Source organism: Panthera uncia (assembly GCF_023721935.1).
Source record: "Panthera uncia isolate 11264 chromosome A1 unlocalized genomic scaffold, Puncia_PCG_1.0 HiC_scaffold_16, whole genome shotgun sequence".
Lineage (NCBI taxonomy): Eukaryota > Metazoa > Chordata > Mammalia > Carnivora > Felidae > Panthera > Panthera uncia.
The window spans coordinates 23,567,636-23,589,104 of NW_026057576.1; the positions used below are offsets into that span (position 1 = coordinate 23,567,636).

Below are 21,469 nucleotides of genomic sequence, written 5' to 3' on the forward strand. Positions count from 1 at the left end.
ATTTGACTCCCATTTTTAAAAACAAAACTTCTAGTTCTCTGGTAAAATTCTCTAACTCATTCTTTCCTTTCTTAAACATAGTCATCACAATTATTTTTAAAATCCCTCTTTGAAAACTTTGGTATCTGATTCTATGTGTCTGTTTCTCTTGCCTTTTTTCTTTCTACAGATCTTCAGACATTTTATCCTGTTTTTATAGGATGACTTGTGATTTTTTAATTTAATGCTGGATATTGTGTATGAAAATTTTAAAGGGTCCGGATAACGCCATATTTCTCCAACAAGTGTTAAATTTTCTTTGATTGAAAGAAAAGTGGAAAAAGTATCACTTTGATTCATTAGGGACTGGTTTTGAGCTTTGCTAGGGATAATCTATTTTAGTTTTGTACTTTTTTCTAAAACATCATCCTTATTTCTAAGGCATGGGTCCTCTGGGTCTTCAACTAAAAGCCCCATGTGTTTACAAGGCTCCTGCATCTTGGCAGAGCTTTAACTTCAATAACTATCTCCCATGCATGCTCACTTCTCGTAGCTTCTCTGCTGATGTTTTTTGCTGTGTTTCTTAGAGTACTGTCCTGCACATGCACAGCTTAGAAATCAGCGGATATGGGGGCTCCTGGGCGGCTCTGTCAGTTAAGCATCCGACTTCGGCTCAGGTCATGATCTCACGGTTCATGAGTTCAAGCACCATGTCGGCTCTGTGCTGACAGCTCAGAGCCTGGAGCGTGTTTCAGATTCTCTATGTCTCTCTCTCTCTCTCTGCCCCTCCCCTGCTCACACTTTGTGTCTCTCTCTCCCTCTCTCTCAAAAATAAACATTAGAAAAAAAGAGATGATTTTTCTTTTGTTTTTTCTAGGTAACTAAAGTTAAAGCACTTAGAACAGTGCCTGGCACATGGAAAATAGTTACCTTTCATTGTTGCATATTTATCTCACCTACCCAGATTAAAAATGCTCCAGCTTTTATGTTCCCAGCATCAGTACAAACTATGACTTATAGTCAATACGTCAAACATAGTTGCTGAGCAAATGGCTTAAAGAGCTGAAAATGAGGTGAGACATATGTGTGAACCCCACACACATACACCAACACAAAATCATGAATACTTCTGTAGAGAGATAAACTTATATACAGTTTTTTTAAAGAATGAAATACGCCTAGTGTTTACCTTCTGTCAGGTTTGACACACTTTGCCTTGACGTGCTTTCCACATTGTCGGATTCTGTTACTTGAGTTTCTAGAAAAAAGAAAAAAATGAAACAACTTTTTGGATACTTGTGAACACTCATGTTCAGGGTGTTATGATTTCATTATAATTGTTCATCTTTTAATGAATTTGGATTGTCCACGGAACCGTGCCCGTGAAGGGCTCCGTCCACACTGGCATTCTGCTTCTAGAGTTCATCTTGATCGCCTTCTGAATGACTGTTCATTCCCACTCCTCTTTTATGTTGACTTTTCTGATCCTTTGGGCTTCCTCATCTGCTTCCCACTACCGCCATCTGGGTAGAGCACCCAGTTTGACCTTGGCAGACCCTCAAGGTCAATACTTCTGTTACCTCTTTCTGGATCGTATATGGAATGTATGCATAGGCAGAAAGTGATCCCGCCATCCCAACCTGCAAACCCAAGGGGAAAGCAACCTTCGCTCGCGTGCCTTCTCTTCCCTTTGGTCCACTTGACCCCATTATTACAAAGCATGCATTATTTGTGATAGGAAAAAATGTAAATAATCCAAATGCCCATTTTGAACATGTATCATTTTAAACATGGATTTACCTAACAAAGACTGTCTTCGAGGTTTTCTTGGCAAAACTGGTGTTGGTAGGGCGATGGGACCTGGAAAATTACTAATAGTTAGTACCACCGCAGTATTTTGCTTTAAACGTTCAGACCACTGTCTTTCTGCTTTAACAGGCACACTTCTTGGTGGAGGGCTTGGCCCTGTTTCACTTAAATCTATCAGAGCCTGCTTAAAAATAAAGGTTTTATTCTTTGATAAAGGTGGATACTCAGAGAGAACTTCCTTGGGTTTGGGAGTAATAACTGGGGAAGGTGCACTTGCAGGTCTGGAGAACTCTGAGGAGAGAATCAGAATGTCTTTGAACATGTTATCAACATAAATATTTTTTCTTCTTGACACTTCTCGTTTTGATTTTCTTGAAGTTTCCGTTTGGCTTGTTTCTTTCCCAAAAACTCGACTTGAGGCTGAATGACAGCTTGGAAAAAATATGCAACCGGTAGCAGTCTCTGGAATGTGCCAATAGACCCTGTTAAAATATTTTCTTGGTATTGAAATAGTCGTCACTCTTTCTTGTACATGATGATCAAGAGAGAGATTTTGGATACTGATAGGGGTTTGTGATCGATCTCTTGAAACATCAAGAAAACTAGTTTTCTTTCTTTCAGTTGAAGTGGTTTCGTCTGGAGTGAACGTCACACGTTTTGGCTTAGCTTTACCAGTCTTGGCTAAACCAGAAAAAAAAAAAAAGGCACAATTAGTTTATATTTATCAAGGTACCAGGGACAAAATTTAATGTCTTAACGTTCATGCTCACCCCTCTTTCACCTTCTAAAAATTTCTGCATATACCTGCTCAGCTATGAGGACTTTTGTTTAACTGACTGGGGTAAAGTTTGAGTAATCAAATGGAAACGAGAAAAGACTAAATTGTATTAGATTTAGAAAGGGTAGGGAGAGACTCTTGGAAGAACAGAATTGATAGAAGAAAGGGTATAAAGGTAATTTTTTGACCAGTTGCTACTAAAACTGGAAATAAAATGGGTAAATATTATTTTGATGAAGTTTTGTTATTTATCATTTCTCGTTATCCCTTCCTCATTGAAACTTCCTTGAGCAAAGACTCACAATTCTTTTCAACGCCAAATGTCAGACCAATGTGTCTTTTGAAACGATAACATCCTGATGCTGGGTACAACATACTACAAGTTCAGTTAGGTTAAAAGGTAAATGTTCTTTTCTCTCCTAGGTCCAGAAAACACACAATGCCTGTGTTCTTCGGTACCTCACCACACCAAATATGCTTTCTCTTTCCTATGGGACAGAATGTCAAATGACTCTTTTCCATTGTCTCAGTTGAGTACTAAATGATGAAGACTTCTACCTTCTAAAGAAGAGATAATAGATTCTTTAAGGCAAGGCTTGCAAAGAGATGCCAAAACAAATCCAGGTCTCATCCATCTGCTGTCTACGTATAAGAGATGGCTGGAGTCTGACCTGAGTTTAGAGAGAGGAATTCTCCTGGATAGAGTTATTGGAGTGCTATGTGTTTCCTCAATCTTCCCCTCCTTGTGGTGGGTGGAAGAGGATGATTTTTCCCCAACCTCAAACAATGTGACCAGAATTCTCAGAGAACCATTTAGAGAGCAGGAATGTATGCCAGGAGGAGAAAATAACATATCATTCCTCTACTCACCTCCCCCACTAATACTTACAGAGTAGCAAAAAGGGATCAGCCCACCCAGTCCTGGGTTCCAATTGGAGCAAGGCAAGAGAATCCTTGAAACTCCTTGACCTGTATCTCCTGGCATTTCAGGGGGTACAGAGACTGACGCCTAGTTTTTAACTCTCCTTAACTCTTCTCCATCCCTAGCCCCACTTATGGAGGAGCAGAAACCATAAGTTGGGGGAAAGAAGTAAAGAGCCAGGTGGAAGACCTTGTCATGCCCCTGTCTCCTCTGGCGTGTCTAAAAATTTGCAGACCTAGTCTGAGCTGGGGGAAGGGGCAGGCCAGATAAAAGTAATGATTCAGATTGAAATATTCGTTTAATATCTGAAAAGGTAACAAGGCTAAGAGGTGAAGTTGACTAGAAAAGCCTTGGAGGAAAGCTGTGTGTCCCGGGTGAGTTTGAAGGGCATTAGTGGGAGAATAAGAACGTTTGCTTCCTGCTTGTATGGAATTAATAAAAACTAGCTCATTCAAGAAAAATGGTCACACCATCATTCAACTTTTTTCCCTCTCTCCCATATTAAAACAAAACATAATAACGCAAGCAAAATCCTCAACAAACTCCAGAATTCCTTCCAACCACCACAGTCTCACCATATTTATCCTTCTGGAGTGTGAAGTAACTGACACTCAGTTTGATGTCTTCTCCTCTCTGTTCTGTTTCACTTTATTTAGTCTGTAACTTTTAATTAATAGTCTTTCTTTTTAGAACAATTTTAGATATGAAAATACTGGAGCAAGAATACAATTCCTATATATTCCCCCCTACAATTTTATCTATTATTAACATCCTGATTGGTGAGTACATTTATTATAATTGATGAACCAATGTTGACATACAATTAATTCAAGTCCATACTTGACATTAGGGTTCATTCTCTGTGTTGTACATTTCCATAGATTTGGACAAATGTGTAATGCCATGCATCCACTATTACAGTATCATAAAAAATAATTTTACCACCTTAAAATTCCCCTGTGCTTCACCTATTCAACACTTCTCTCTCTAAACAAATTTCTGGCAACCCCTGATTTTTTAGTTTTTACCGTGTTATTGTTTTGCCTTTTCGAAAATACTACAGTGGTTGGAATCATGCAGTATGTAGCCTGGAATAAATAAGAGGGGTTTGTTTTGCTCTTCTCCAGAATTTGGTGGTGTCAGTGTTGTGTATTTTAACTATTCTAAGAGGTATGCAGTGGTATCTCGTTGTTGGTTTAATTTGCAGTCTCTAATGACAAATGCAAATATTAAGCATTTTTTATCTTTTTTTCTTAAATTTCTTTCTTTTTTTGGCGTTAAGCATTTTTTCTTAAAAAACTTTTTTTAAACATTTTTATTCATTTTTGAGAGACAGAGAGAGACAGAACACTAGCGGGTTAAGGGCAGAGAGAGAGGGAGACACAGAATCTGAAGCAGACTCCAGGCTCTGAGCTGTCATCACAGAGCCTGATGCAGGGCTCGAACCCAAGAACTGCGAGATCATGAGCTGAGCCTTAGTTGGACACTCAACCGACCGAGCCACCCAGGCACCCCCCTCCTTTTTAAAAAAAAAATTTTTTTTAACGTTTAGTGTTAAGCATTTTTTCCTATGCTTATTTGCTTTCTGGATATCTTCAGTGAAGTGACATTTCAGATATTTAGCTCACTTTTATTATTATTATTGTTATTTATTATTATTATTATTATTATTTTAGAGAGAGTGTGTGTGTGTGCACACAAGCAGGGGAGAGGGGCAGAGGAAGAAAGATAGAATCCCAAGCAGGCTTCACACTCAGTGGGGCTCCATCCCAAGAACCCAGGATCATGACCTGAGCTGAGATCAAGAGTCACTCAACCGACTGAGCCACCCAGGTGCCCCTAGACCACTTTTTAATTAGGTTCTTTTCTTATTATTTAAGAGATCATTAATTTGGGATAGAAAGTCCTTTATCAGATATGTGTTTTGTAAATATTTTCTGCCAGTGTGTGGCTTGTCTTCTTACTCTTTTAACGATGTCTTTCACAGAGTAAAAGTTTTTAATTTTAATGAAGTTCAACTTACCAATTTTTTCTTTCATGGGTTGTTCTTTTTTATTATTGTATTGTTTTATTTCTATTTAATGCACAAGGGAATGTTCCAAAAGAAACAGACGGAAATATAAACCTGATAAATCTTCAATTTCATGGACTGTTCCTTTGGTGTCATATCTAAAAAGTCATTGCCAAATCCATGGTCACCTAGATTTTCTCCTGTGTTATATTCTAGACGTTTTAGTGTTTTGCATTTGTACATTTAGGTCTATGCTTCTTTTGTGTTTATTTTTGTGAAAGGTATAAGGTCTGGTCTAGATTAATTTTTTTTTTTTTTTTTTTTTTTGCGTGTTGGTACCTAGTTAATTTGTTCCAGGACCATTCACTGAAAAGACTATACCTTTGTTCTTTGTTCTTTTGTCAAAGATCAGTTGACTATATTTGTGTATATCTATTTCTTGGCTCTCTGTTTTCATCCATTGATCTATTTGTCCTTTATTTTGCCAATACAACACTGTATTACTTTAAAGTCTTGAAATTGAGTGGTGACAATTTTACTTCCTTCCTCTTCTTCAGTATTGTATTTGGTATTGTGTTTTTCCTTTACATATAAACTTTAGAATAATTTTGTCAATACACACTAAATAACTTGCTCGTATTTTGGCTGAGATTTCTTTGAATCTGTAGATCAAGTTTAACAATATTGAATCTTCCTATTCATGAAGATGAAATACCTTTCCATTTATTTATATATTTTTTATTTCTTTTATCACAATTTGGTAGTTTTATGCATATAAATCCTATAATACATTATTAGCTTTATGCCTAAATTAATTCTAGTGTGTTTAAAAACATTTTTTTTAGTGTTTTTATTTATTTTTGAGACAGAGAGAGACAGAGCATGAGCAGGGAGAGGCAGAGAGAGAGGAAGACACAGAATCTGAAGCAGGCTCCAGACTCTGAGCTGCCAGCATAGAGCCCGACGCGGGGCTCAAACTCACAGACTGTGAGATCATGACCTGAGCCGGAGTCAGATGCTTAACCAACTGAGCCACCCAGGCACCCCAATTGTAGTGTGTTTTGATACTAAAGTAAGTTGTAGTGTTTTGAATTTCACATTCTAACTGTTGCTGGTATATAGGAAAGCAATTGATTTGGGTATATTAATCTTGTATCTTGTAACATTGCTATAACTGTTTTTTATTTCCAAGAGTTCTTTTGTTGATTCTTTGGGATTTTCTACATAGAATAAAGGTAGTTTTATTTCTTTCTTCTCAACTTGTACAGCTTTTATTTCATTTTCTTGTCCTATTGCATTAGCTAGGATTTTTTAGTACAATTGCTAAATAGCAGTGGTGAGAGGGGACATCCTTTGTCATTTTAGGGGGAAAGCATCTAGTTTCTCACCATTAAAGATGTTGTTAGCTGTGGGATTTGGGGTAGATCTTCTTTATCAAGTTGAGAAAGTTCTCATCTATTCTTAGTTTGCTGAGAATTACTTCATGAAGGCATGCTGGATTTTGACAGATGGATTTTCTGTATCTACTGATGTGATCGTGTGATTTTTCTTCTTTAGGCTATTTATATGATGGGTGACATTAACTGATTTTTGAGTGTTGAACCAGTCTTGCATATCTAGAATAAATTCCACTTGGTCATGATGTGTGATTATTTTTAAACATTGTTGAATTCAATTTGCTAAAATTTTGTGGAGGATTTTGGCACCTATGTTCATGGGTGATATTTATATGTAGTTTTCTTGTAAATTCTTTGTCTGGTGTTGGTATTAGGGTATACTGCTCTCACAGAATGATTTAGGAAGTGTTCTCTCTGTGTCTATCTTCTGGAATAGTTTGTAGAGAATGGATATAATTTACTCTTTAAATGTTTGGTAGAATTCACCAGTGACTATCTGGGCCTGGTGCTTTCTATTCTGCAAAGTTATTATTACTGATTCAATTTCTTAAAATAGGCCTATACAAGCCTATAAAGTAATAAATTATTTATAAATATAGACATTATTTATAGCAGATTATATATTTTACTTTGTGTGAGTTTTGGTAGTTTATGTCTTCGAAAGAATCTGTCCCTTTTATCTGTTACCAAATGTATTGACCAAGAATTGTTCATAATATTTCTTTATCTTTTTTTTTTTTAATGTCCATAGACTCAGAAGCAATGAACCCTCTTTCATCTCTGATAGCAGTAATTTATTTCTTCTTTTTTCTTAGATAGCCTTGTTAGGGTTTTATCAATTTTATTAATCTTTCCATAGAACTAGCTTTTGGTTTTGTTGATTTTCTCAATTGATTTTCTTTTTTCAACTTAATTTCTGCTCTAATTATTATTTATTTTCTTCTGCTTGCACTAGGTTTATATTCTTCTCCTTTTTCTAGTTTCCTAAAGTAAAAGTTTAAAGTATTTGTTTTAGATTAATCTTCTTTTTCTAAAATATGCATTCAAGGTTCTACATACCTTTTAAGCCCTATTGTTTTACACTGCATATTTTGATAGGCTGTAATTTTATTTCCATTTAGTTAAAAAACATTGTAAAATATCTCTGTGACTTCTCTGACCCATGTGCTATTTAAGTGTGTTGTTTAATCTCCAAATATTTTTGGATTTCCACATATCTTTCTGTTACTGATTTTTAGTTTAATTCCATTGTGTTCTGAGAACAAACACTGTATAATATCTGTGTTTTTTTTTTAAGTGTGTTTTATGGCCTAGAATGTGGTCTAGCTTGATGGGTGTCTTATGTGAGGGAGAAGAATATTTTCTGCTGTGGTTGGATGAAGTGCTCTATAAATGTCAATTAGATCCTGTCAATTGTTGGTACTATTTGGTTCAGCTATATCCTTACTAATTTTCTGCCTGCTAGATCTGTTAATTACTGATAAGGGGTGTGGAACTCCCCAACTATAACAATGGATTTATCTATTTCTCCTAACAACTCTAGCAGTTTTTGCCTGAAAGATTTTGCCTCTCTCTCCTTTAGGTGCCTGTCAGTTAAAGACTGTTGTCTTTTTAAAGAATTGACTCCTTTATACGTAAATATTGCTCCTATTTTCCCCTAATAACTTTTCTTGTTCTGAAATCTGCTCTGTCTGAAATTAATATAGCTACTATATATTTTTTTGATTAGTGTTAGTGTTAGTGTGGTATGTCTTTCTCTACACCTTTACTTTCAACCTCTCTGTGTTTTTATATTTCAAGTAAGTTTCTTGTAGGGGTGCTTGGGTGGCTCATTTGGTTAAGTGTCTGACTCTTGGTTTTGACTCAGTTCATGATCTCATGGTTCGTGAGTCTGAGCCCCAAGTCAGACTCTGCACTGAGAGCATGGAGCCTGCTTCGAATTCTCTCTCTCTCTCTCTCTCTCTCTCTGCCCCTCACCCACTTGCATGCACTCTCTCTCTCTCAAAATAAACAAATAATTTATTAAAAAGTAAGTCTCTCGTAGACAACATATAGTTGGGTCTTGTTTTTTATCTGCTATAACAGTTTGTTTTATATTTATTTATTTATTTATTTATTTGATGTATTTATGTATGTATTTATTTATTTATATAATTTATGGTCAAGTTGGCTAACATGCAGGGTATACAGCGTACTTTTGGTTTTGGGAGTAGATTCCCGTGATTCATCGCTCACATACAACACCCAGTGCTCATCCCAACAAGTGCTCTTCTCAGTGCCCATCACCCATCTTCCTTGCTGCCCCATCCCCCCATCAACCCTCAGTTCGTTGTCTGTATTTAAGAGTCTCCTCTGGTTTGCCTCTCGCTCTATAATAGGTTGTTTTGTTATATGTAAAATATGTATACTGCACTGCTGCTTTTTTTTTTTTTTAATATTCCCTTCCTTTTTTTCTTTTTCTGGTTTTAGTTGAGCATTTTACAAGCCTTCAGTTTCTCTCCTTCAGTTTCTCAGCTTCTCTCTTCTCTTAGCATATCAATTATGCTTCTTTTACAAAAAATGTTAAGTGGTTTCCCTGAAGTTTATAGTATACATTTACAGTTAACCTAAGTCTATTTTCTTTTTTTTTAATTGGCATGTACTTTATTGATAGGAATCAAAACTGTAAATTACAACTATCTCGCTATGCAAAAAAACAAGACAACTCAAGTCTGATGTGCGGCATTTAGAAAGGATATTTAATTCATAATAAAAAGTTTCTTTTATTATCCTTTCAATAATCAAAGTCTACTTTCTTTTCTTTTTTTTTAACTTTAATTCCAGTCATTTAACCTACAGTGTTATAATAGTTTCAGGTGTGCAATGTAGTAATTCAACACTTCCATACCCTAAGTCTGCTTTCAAATAATAGGATGCCACTTAACAGGTATTGTGGGTGTCTTTTAACAGAGTATTCCCAAGACCTCTCTCCCATTCTTTATAGTGTTGCTGCCATTCATTTCATTTATCCTTATGCTGTAATCAATCACCTAATACATTGTGGCTATTATTCATTCAAATAGTTATTAGATCAAGGAAGAATAAGAAAAATAAATTTTTATTTCACTCCAGTTTTCCTTCTCTGATACTCCTCCTTTCTTTAGGTAGATCTGAGTTTGGGACCAATATCATTTTTCTTCTTTTAACACAAAAGAACTTCTAAAAAGTTCTACTGGCCACAAATACCCACAGTTTTTGTCTGAGGAAGTCTATATTTCTCCTTCATTTTTTTTTTTTTTAAGAGAGAGCATAAGGTGGGGAGAGGAGCAGAGGGGGAGGGAGAGAGAGAGAGAGAGAGAGAGAGAGAGAGAGATAACATCAAGCACAGTTCATGCTCAGCATGGAGCCCCCATGCAGGGCTGGGTCCCACGGCCCCAGTGGGATTGTGACCTGAACTGAAATCAAGAGTCAGCGTTCAACCGACTGAGTCACCCAGGCGCCTCTCTCCTTCATTTTTGAAGGATAATTTCACTAGAATACAGATTCTACTTTGGTGGAGTTTTTTTTTTTCTTTCAACACTTTTAACTTTTTCATTTTATTCTTTTCTTGCTTGCATGGTTTCTGACAAGAAATCCAATGTGATTCTAAATCCTTTTTCTCTGTAGGAATTTCTCCCCTCTCCCCCTGCCCCACCTCCTTTCGAGAGTTTCCCTCTGTCTTTAGTGTTCTGCAGTTTAAATAAGATATGACTAAGTGCATTTTTAAAATATGTTTATCCTGGTAGGTGTTCCCTGAGCTTCCTGATTTGTGGTTTGGTCTGTCACTAATTTTGGCAAATTCTCAGCCACTATTACTTCAAACATTTCTTCTGCTCTCATGGCTGTTTTCTCTCCTCTGGTATTTCCATTACCCGTATGTCCTGTCTTTTGTTATTTTCCCACAGGTTTTTTGGTATTCTTTTTTGTTATTTTGTTTATTCTTTTTACTCCTCGCATTTGAGTTTGAGAATTTTCACCCGGCCTATTGTCAAACTCACAGATCCTTTTCTCAGTCGTGTCCAGGCTACTGATGAGCCCATTAAAGGCACTGTTTATTTCCATCGCAGTAATTTTTACTTCTAGCATTTCCCTTGATTTTTCCGTAGTTTCCATATCCCTCCTTACATGATTCATCTGTTCTTGCATGCTGTCTACTTTTTCCATCAAGGTTCTTAATATATCAATCAGTTATTTTCAATTTGCTGTCTGATAATTTCAGTTACTGTGTCCTGAGTATGGTTCTACATGCTTCCTTTTTCTCTTCAGACTGTGGTCTTTTCTAATCTTTAAGCATGAGTTGTAATTCTTTTGCCAAAAGCTGAGCACGATGTACTGGGGAATAGGAATGGAGGTGACTGTAGCTGTTGGTGTCAGACATTTAAGTTTCTTCTAGTTTTCTTGTTTTTCTTTTTTCTTCCTTTGTTGTCTCTGTGCTTCCCTACAGATGCCTTCTTAAATAAAGTCTGCATCTTAAAGCTCTTTCAGTTGTAATCCCCTCTTTTTATATTAGAACCCTACTGATGTGGTGATAAGGTATTAGGGAAAGGAATTATTGTATATTCTCATTATAAAAAATCTCATGTATTTATTTTTATTTATTTATTTATTATTTTTTTTAATGCTTATTCATTATTGAGAGACAGAGAAAGACAGAACTCAAGCACAGGAGGGGCAGAGAGAGCAGGAGACAAAGAATCCAAAGCAGGCTCCAGGCTCTGAGCTGTCAGCACAGAGCCCAATGTGGAGCTCGAACTCACAAACGGCGAGAGCATGACCTGAGCCAAAGTTGGACGCTTAACTGACTGAGCCACCCAGGCGCCCCATTTATTTTTATTTATTTTAGTGTTTATTTATTTTTGAGAGAGACAGAGTGATAGCGGGGGAGGGGCAGAGAAAGAGAGGGAGACACAGAATCCAAAGCAGGCTACAGGCTCTGAGCTGTCAGCACAGAGCCCGACATGAGGCTCGAACTCACTAACCGTGAGCTCATGACCTGAGCCAAAGTCAGACACTTAACAGACTGAGCCACCCAGGCGCCCCTCATATATATATTTATTATATAAAAATCTCGGGGTTTTAGTGGGCCTGAATCCCTGGGTTGTGGCTTCCACAACCCTTAGCTTTTTCTTCCCCTTACATGACACAGAAAGGCTACAGGGGGAGAGGGTTATCTAACTTGACCTTACCCCAGGTCAGATAAGGGTCTGGTGATGTAGTTTTCTTTAGAGGGCAGAAGCATGCTCTGGGAATGTTTCAGTGGTTACTTTCTCCCTCATACTGGGGAAAAGATGAACAAATTTTTCTCTGCTCTTCATGAGAATCTTGTGGGGCTCCTGGAGTTAAAACCCATGGCAGTGTGGAGGCTCCCCTAAGACCAGACCCTAGGAGTTTTTAACTCTCAAGCTAGTCCACACTCAACCTCCAGCAATTTGCCAAAATTAGCATTTAAGTGTTCCTACCACTTACTGGCTTAAGTATCTTCTGATCCCAATAAACCAATCTCAGCTGAGATTCTCTATAGCTGCCTGTCTCTCCAGATTTCAGGATGCTGGTTTGCTCTGTGACTCGAATTTTCTGATGGATCTAAGAAAGTCACCGATTATCAGTTTATTTACTTTTCCCCCTTATGAGGATATGAGTGATCGCTTTCAATCTCTTTACATTTTGAGGCTGACACTGAAAGTTTCCTCCTATTTACGTTTCAAAGCGTTACAACCTGGAATTTTCCACCTCTGCTACCAAAGCTGTTATCACAAAGTGATCGTTGATATCTTGTTGCTAAACCTAACGGGTACACATTATTATTTACCTTTATGTGACCTCCTCTTGGCATTCGATACTTTAATCCACCCTATTCTCCATGAAATCACTCTTTCCTTGGCTCTCATGAGAGCCATTTTTTCATTCCTACCCCTGCCCATTTATCTTCTCTACGCAAACCTTTCTCTTTCTCAACTTACCACTTAGTACTTCCAAAGATTCTATCATTATCCCTCCCCCAATTGTAACTAATTTTCCATCTACAGTAATAATTCTAAATCTGGGTCTGGAAGCCCTAAGCACCTCAAACTTGTCATGTCTACACCAAAGTCATCAGCACTTTCTGTCCTCCTTTATCTCATAGAGATACATCTGTTATTTAGTTACACTTACACACACACACACACACACACACACACTGGAATCCTAGATTCCTCTTGCATTAGTTTCCTCTAGCTGCTGTAACAAATAACCACAAACCTCATGGCATAAAACAACAGAAATTTATTCTCTTACAGCTCTGGAGGCCAGAAGTCCAAAGTTATATAACTGAGCCAGAAATCAAGGTATCAGCAGGGCCCTGTTCTCTCTGGACTCCCATGTAGAGAATCCATTCCTTGCCTCTTGCAGCTTCTGGTGGCTGCCAGCACGCCATGGCTTGTGGCCACATCACTCCTATCTTCAAGGCCAGCACCTTCAAATCTCTCTTTGATCCATCTTGGTATCATAGTCTTCTCTCTGCCTGTGTGTGTGTGTGTGTGTGTGTGTGTGTAATCTCTGTTTCTGTCTTATAAGCATACATGTGACTGCATTTTGGGCCCACCCGAATAATCCAAAATAATCTTTCATCACAAGAGCCTTAAATTGATCATATTTGGAACCCCATATAACATTTTCTTTTCTTTCTCTCTTTCTTTTTTTTTTTTTTTTTTTTTTTTTGCCATAGAAGATAACATTACAGGTTTGAGAAGTTAGGATGCTGATATCTTTTGTGGGGTTATTTTTCCGTCTGCCATACTTCTAATTCCTCACATTTAACACATGCAATTAATCACCCAGGCTATATTCAAATTAGATATGTCAACTCTAAAGTTTCTAATTCCCCACCCCTTTCATCCCCCATCCCACTCCCCTTTCCTTTTCTACCATGAGAATCACGGAAGAAGTGAGCTATTGTTCTCATGGATTCATGTCCCCTCTTCATTTGGTTTACAGTGGAGATTAGGATCAAAAACCAGTGACCTAATTAAGTTCTGCTGTTTCAGAATAGAAAGGTAAGACCCGTTGACTGGATGACTTCCTAAAGCCACACATCATATTAGTGTTGAAGCTAAGACCAGAATTCAGATCCCTGGATTCCCATTCTAGGGCATTCGGCACTGTTCCAGGTTGCTGCAAGCCAGTAAGTTCAGACCAAGTGAGAAGTATTACAAGTACTATAACATCTTACAACCACACAGTGACTTTATAGCTTATAATGTGCTTTCACGCAGGCTATTGCATTTTAACCTCCTTCTCTCTTAGTTAAGTGACATTTTTAAAAAACCAGATTTTCTCTTCTAACTTTCACTGCCATCATCCTAGTCTACATCAATTTAACTTCACCCTTGATTGTCTGATGCAGCCTTATAAAGTTTTCATCAAATTATCTGAATCTTATCAGTGATAATTCAGACTTCTTAGTTTGGTGAATAACTATCTATGTGAACTGTAAACATTTTTAAAAAACCAGGGCACCTGGGTGGCTCAGTTAAGCCTCTGACTCTTGACTTTGGCTAAGGTCATGATCCAAGTTGTGAGATCCAGCCCTATGTTGGGCACTGAACTAAGCATGGAGCCTGCTTGGGATTCTCTCTCTCCCTCTCTCTCCCTGTCCCCTAAACGTGGGCTTTCCCTCTCTCTCTCTCCCTCTCAAAAATAAATAAATGAACATTAAAACAACAAATCTATGCAAACTGGACCCACTTCACCTAATCTTGCTGTGTAACGATTCGTCAGTTTCCAGGAGAAACCCCCAGATACTCTAATTTATTACTGACAATCCCAAAGCCCATACTGCTCATTTGTAATTTCGTTTCCTATGTTGGCCACACTGCGTGGAATACCTTCTCCCACTAGCCAGTTGAAATCATTTTCTTCTTTCCAAGTCTACCTAAAAACCTTACTCAATCCATTTTTCTTGATTAACGTAGCCCATATTTACCGTTCTCGTTAATTCACTAAACATTTAACATGTATCACATGCCAGCTGTACCCACAGTGCTGAGGGGACAGTCACACAGCACAAACCTTACTGCCATCAAACATCTCCCCATTAAGTGTAGAAACTAGGCAGGTAAACAGTTAAACTAGAGAAGGACAAATGCTTGGTAGGGGTAAACATGGAATACTATGGGAGCATAAAGGAAGGTACCCTGACTAGGTGAAGGGGGAAGTGGTGTTTAGGGATACCTTCCCAATGGAGATGGCATCTGTCTTCTCAATTCCATGCTTCTCTATTTCTTGACACATTTCTCCATGGTTTTTTTTCTAGTATATTAAATTTCTACTTTTCCAAGAGACTCTTCACTGCCATCAAAAAAGTACACCAGTCTCCTCTGTAAAACATATTTCACTCCACTTTTCCTAATTCCTTAAGTCTTCGTTCAAGCCCCATTCCTGCCCCGGTGCTCACTCACATGTATGAACTACTATTGCCTATACCATTAATTGGACAAAATTCTATGCTGCTTTATACTGTTAAGGTTCTTATTTCATGTGTATCTCATCTCCAGAACTTGATTAAAGGTCTTAAAATGTCCTGAAGGGCAGGGACCAGATCACTCACGTCATTAACTCCCTATGGCATCTAGCATCTTATGCAAATTCTAGATATTCATTTCAGGGTTTTATTTCAGTGTTTGACTGTTCATGTTTATAAACTGTACTTCAGTCATTTTAAGTATTAATGGATTTCAACAACAAATATTTTGAACACCTACTATATGCAAAGTACTCCACCAAGAGCCTTTGGAAACATAGGATTATTAACAGTCAAGGTCATAGAACCTCCAAGGTGCCAAAAAGCAAGAGAGCCCCCTCCCCCAAAAAAGAATTTTCCAGCCCAAAATGTCAATAGCAAGAACTGTGTACTAGAGGATAGACTTCAACCAAGAGATGAATGAAAAAACTACAACAAAAGAACTGGTAGTGAGCAGTAAATCCCCATAACTGTGGGCATTATTGTTACACAACAGGTTGTAAATGTAGAAATATAGAACATTCTAGAAATGACCATGTAGAAATGATATAACAAAAGCTGAAGGGAAAGTGGGATAGGAAATTGGAGGTAGTACGGGCATGTTGATTTCTACATCTTTAATAGCCAGGAATCAAAGGTAATAATTTAGCATTGGAAATCAACTGATGGACTAGGCATATGTTAACAGTATAAATGTTGACACGAAAATAATGAAATACATTATAAAATAATGAACATAATGGACTACAATCAGGTGACTGAGGAGACTGAAAAGGGGAAAGAAGTGGAAATATGCTTTTATCATTGCTGTACAGAGTCAAAAGATACCACATACAGAAATAGAGGATTAAGGGTATTATATAAAGTTCTGGTTATCCGAGGGACTCCTCTTCACTTTACTGCAGTGTAATTTGACAATTACTTATGTGATTATGTGATCCAAACAGAGGGCAACCAATGAAGAAGATGGACAAGGTCTCTTTTGCTCATTATTACATCCCCAATTCCTAGCGCTGTGCTAAGAAGTACAGTCAGTTCTTGTTATCGGTGGCCGTTCTGTTCTATAAAATCTCAGTGAACACTGAATTATCCAATACTGAGCCATTGCTTCTAAGGAAAATATAGGGTTAGGTTCCTCTAAACTTCTGGTCTCAACATTATCAGCAACCAATCAATACATAATCTTGTTTTACCCGTGTTTCTATTTAAAGACACTTAACATATATTGTTGATTCGTTAACATTGAACAAACAGCCAGCAACACTGCAACTCATGCCTGAAGGAAGCTTGACTAACGCATGCTTTTCTCTGTAAAGGCACATCGCAGCCTTCTTGTGCTCAGGAACACCAGACAGCACTTGAACACTATTCCTGGGGGTGATGGCAAAAGCACCAACAAAAGGCACAAAAAATTTTAAAACATGGCAGAGGAAAAAGACTGAAAACAGAGTGAGAAAAGGGCAGTTGTTTACAGTACGAGAGCTGAAACAAGAAGGCAGAGCATTTTCCTTATTGGACGTCAGCTGGGAACATGTATGTTTGCACTGCCTGCCTCATATCCATCCACTAATGACTGAGAGTTACCATATATACTATTCTCCTGCATACAGTTTCACCTATGATAAAAGGAAAAAGAGGGGCGCCTGGATGGCTCAGTCGGTTAAGCGTCTGACTTCGGCCCAGGTCATGATCTCACGGTCCGTGAGTTAGAGCCCCGCATTGGGCTCTGTGCTGACAGCTCAGAGCCTGGAGCCTGCTTCGGATTCTGTGTCTCCCTCTCTCTCTGACCCTACCCCACTCATGCTTTCTGTCTCAAAAATAAATAAACATTAAAAAAAAAAATTAAAAAAAAAAGAAAAAGAGCTGTCTCTACTGCTCTGAAGTCTTCTTCATTGACATATCGTTGAGTTAAAAAGATAACATACAGCACAAGGTACTGGTTTGGGCGTTAGAAATAATTGTAGCAGTTAGGTAACTTTGCACCCATAGAGTCCACAAATAATGAAGGTCAACTGTAACTGTAGAATTGAATTGGATGTTATCCTCTCACAACAAACATTTGGAAGTTACTGGTTACTAGTGAGTGTCTTTTTTACTATTGTGATTCTGAACCGTGCAGCCTGAGAAATTTCTACGAAAAATAAATAAACTTAATAACATATCTGATTAATACACATACCTGCATAGACTCTCTTCTTAGGTAAAGGCAGCTTAGGGAGTTTTGGAGGTAAAGGTCTTCGAAGTAGTTGTGGGTGGTTTTGCATTTTAACTAACAATGAACACTGTTTTTCACAGCTATTGGTTAATCGGGAATTGAAAAGGTTTTCAATATGTTTGAATTGTTGCTGAAAAGTAATTCATTAGAATCTACATTTTAGTGAAAATCATTCTTTGCTAATACTGTGCTGAGTCCAAGCAGAATTCCTATAAAAGAAAAAGAGGATAAGGAAAAAAAAATTCTTTAAAACTTCTAGAAAGACTCTAGATAAAATTTAGGTTTATGACGAACACAATTTTAAAATATATACACTATTACCAATCAGGATCATTCTAAAATTTCTCCTATTAGCAAAATGTTCAATCTGCCCATGCTAGATCATTTAGTAGATACTGATTTTCCCGAACAGTAAAAATAACACTCATTTTTTCACCTCTACCTTCAAACTGTTATTGCTTTACATATTTGGGAAAAGATTTGGTCAAAAAGATTAAGGAAATCCCTCCATGATAGCCTCTTAAGACTCGAAATATCTGTTTACAGTTCACAGGTAACTTGGTTTCTTTCTGCAAAAGGACTTGTTTTAAGTTTCAACCACGACTAGTTGGGTCATACTCTTTAACCCAAAACTAAGATGGTCTTCAATATAATCAGATTTTCCAGGATCTCTGTTCCAATTGGTACAATTTAGAAATAATGCCAGAAGCTCAAAACATGCGCTAAGTTCTCAAGGCAACATCAAAGCGCCTGGCACATCAGGATTCCGTTGACAGTTGGGAAGGGAATGCTCTGGAGCTGCATAAATGGGCCGTTTTATCCCCCAAAGATAACTTTGCACACAAGCGCTCAAGGTATGGTCCCTGTTAGTACGTCCCCCTTGATGCCGGTAATTTTCCTTCCGTATTATTGGAGAAGATGCGCTGGACCCCTACACTATCCTTCAAGGCAATCAGCTGCTTCTCAAAACGACCGGCTTTTCCTCTTTCATCTTTTCCTCGGAATTGAGGCAGCGAGGTAAAGGTCAAAGCAGTCTCCCGCGAGAAGCAGTCCGCCGGGAAAGCACCTAGATTAACTACCCTCGACCCCCACCCCCGCCGCAAGGCCTGGCCTGAGGCCAAGGGCACCGGCCCTAGCAACCGGAAGCCGATAAACCCGCCCAGCCCGCGGGACTCGTCGGCGCTGGAGAGGGGGGCGGGGCCGGGCGGGGCGCGTGCCCGCCGAGCCCCGCGGAACCGGCCCCGCCCCACGGCTCGGCGCGCGCGGCGCCCACGGGCCTCTCTCTCTGCCGCGGTGTCCTGCTGCCGGGAGGTTGCGGGCGGTGGGGGCTGGAGGAGAAGCCCGCTCCGTGTGTCGCTGCTGTACGGAACCCCGTGGTGACAATCGTTATTACTTTTCTCCTTCTTAATGACATTGACCACTATTATTTATTTACTCTCCTTGATTACACGATGTATCTCGGGTCTGGGCTGGCGTTCCTTAACGCTGCACTTGGGCGCAGCGGGGTCCCGTGGCTGATTTTGTAGTGCCCCCGAAAAGCGAACATTCTGTTTTCTTTCTCTTACTTGAATGCAAACTGTTTTGCCTTTCTGAGCCTATGAAGTTCCTGGAGTAGGAAGAGGGGCATTAAGGGTCCAAGGGGGCTTTAAAAGAAACCCACCCGTTTCTCACGGTTACAGTCATTTGTTTTGATCATAGTATGGCTTGTCTCCTCTCTCTCTCGGTGTTGACGATCCTGTACGTGCAGGGCTCGGTACATCGTCTGTGTTTGCGTGTATGTCTATGTTTCTTTGAAGATTTGAGGGAGAAAGAGTATGAGGGAAAACTCATCAGGTAGGTGTGTAAATCCCAACTCAGAAAGTAATGCAGATGGAACTTCCTCGCAGTCTAATTTTTTTTTCTTAAGTACAAGTGTAGGAACTTTAGTAACAGATGTTGGAAGGTGAGAGACTTCGTTATAAATCTGTCTAGCTTTGGGGATCCTTTAAGATTTACTCCCTAACCAAGTCTTCCTTCTTCTCCTTAGAAGCAAGCATAGTCCTTGAAAAAAGTGGAAAAGTAAAAAGGTATTTCATCAGACTCTGGGAAATAGGCACCTTGTTTTTCTTTACAGTATTAGCATGTGGTTTCTTTTCCTTGTAACATTAATGTGTCCCAATGAGGCCGCGGCCACAGACCATGAATTTATTCCGTTTTTGCCTATAGATTTTGCTCCGCGGATTGATAAGCCTCTCAGAAAGACAAGAAAATTGACAGCATTAGGCAGATCTGATTGCTCAATTTTGTCTCAAGTAGTATTTGTTGTGCATAGTGTGTAAGTGTGAAAAATGTTTGTATTTTTAGGCCTAAAAATGTGTTTCTCATATAAATGTGTGTTCCAGTATTTAAATTGAGTCAGGTTCCTGTGCTCTTAAAAGTTGTTTGAACCGTGCCAACTGCTGAGATTCAGTTTTACTGACCAATGCTTGGCCTTTAAAATTTATGCTTTGTATTGCATGGTCAAAATCAAGGCAATGTGCTTATCAATAGTTTTTTTAAAAATGCTTTGTCATATATGGAATCAGGCACCAGGCTTCATTCCCTGCAGATTCCTTCTAGCAAGTACCAGGTAGAACCCAGGGCTTTAAATGTGGAAATGATGTACAAATACAGGCTGGATTTAGAAAGTACAAATCACATTCAATTTGGATTATTTTATTTTTATCAATTTTTTTTTACTATTTTTGAAAATGTTACTACCTCCATTTTTTTCCCTTTTAAAAAAAAAAATCATGTCTCTTTAAATACGGTAGCTCCGTCGTTGATTTGAAGGATTTATTTTACCTGTTGTACAGTACAGCCAGCCTGTTTACTTGTCCCATTAGCTTTGCAATTAGACAGAAACACGTGATGAGAAAAAACTGAACCACAACACTTCTCTCTTTTAGCAGATTGTATTAAGGAGGCCAGAGTAATGGTGAGCCAAGGTTATATACATCCTGTGTTTTGTGCCTTTTTTTTTTTTTTATGTTGCTAAACTGAGATAAAAGCTTATGCAAAAGAAACCCTAGGCAGCCCACAGGTAATGCTCTTGATTTTCCTAATGGTGGGGAACACTTGGGGAACCTCTGATTTGCCATTGGTGAAAGGGCTGCGTGGTCTGCTGGAAAGGTGTAGCAATTGTTGCTAGAAATCTTTACCATTTTCCCAATAGCTCTGTCGTTTATTTATTTTCCTTTTAAACAGAGGTTTACTAACCATTTTGGTCAGTGCAGATTTAATCTAATGTTTGCCCTATGGAAATAACTGGAGTAATTTGTATTTTTATGCTCAGTAGTTTTTAGAAGTTCTTTTAGAAAATGAAGAGTTATTTTTGAGTGCACATTGGTTAAGCTATTGAGTCCCCATGGTAACCCAGGGCACCAAAATGCTTTTGAGAAAGAGGTATTTTCTTGGTCTGAATTTACCTGTTTAATTATGTAGCCAGTACTGCAAAATGTCTTTATTCTAGTCACCCATCATGGTGGCTTAAATGTATACATATATTTCTTGTGTTTCCAGGCTACTGCATACAGGACAGTTTTATATTTTCTTAAATGTTAATAAAGATATTTTGAAGCTGCTTTTCTTTTTACCTCTCATATCTAAACATTTCACTTCTGTTCTTAATTATTTTAATTATTTTTGGCCAGTTATTTAGTTATTTCTTTTTGTCTTTCAGGATGACACTTATTTCCTTATCTTTGTTTGAAGTAGAGATTGATCCTGAGATTCGCCCCCAAAAAATCATTACTAAGGAAATGATTTAAAAATCATTAATAAGAAAATATCATGCAACCTGCATCATAGAGGTTTTAAAAA

At 38.2% G+C, this 21,469-nt stretch overlaps 1 protein-coding gene across 1 annotated transcript in view; it reads right to left on the reverse strand.

The window, feature by feature from the left end:
- The window catches only part of LRRC63 (leucine rich repeat containing 63), a 42,971-nt gene extending 24,199 nt beyond the window's left edge, over positions 1-18,772 (reverse strand). The window contains exons 1-3 of the mRNA XM_049646955.1: positions 17,594-18,772; positions 1,780-2,469; positions 1,169-1,237 (exon numbers count right to left, since the gene is read on the reverse strand). Coding sequence (XP_049502912.1) covers positions 1,169-1,237; positions 1,780-2,469; positions 17,594-17,678 — 844 coding nt within the window. The 5' untranslated portion in view covers positions 17,679-18,772. The remainder of the gene's footprint in view (positions 1-1,168; positions 1,238-1,779; positions 2,470-17,593) is intronic.
- Between the last annotated feature and the right edge of the window lie 2,697 nt (positions 18,773-21,469).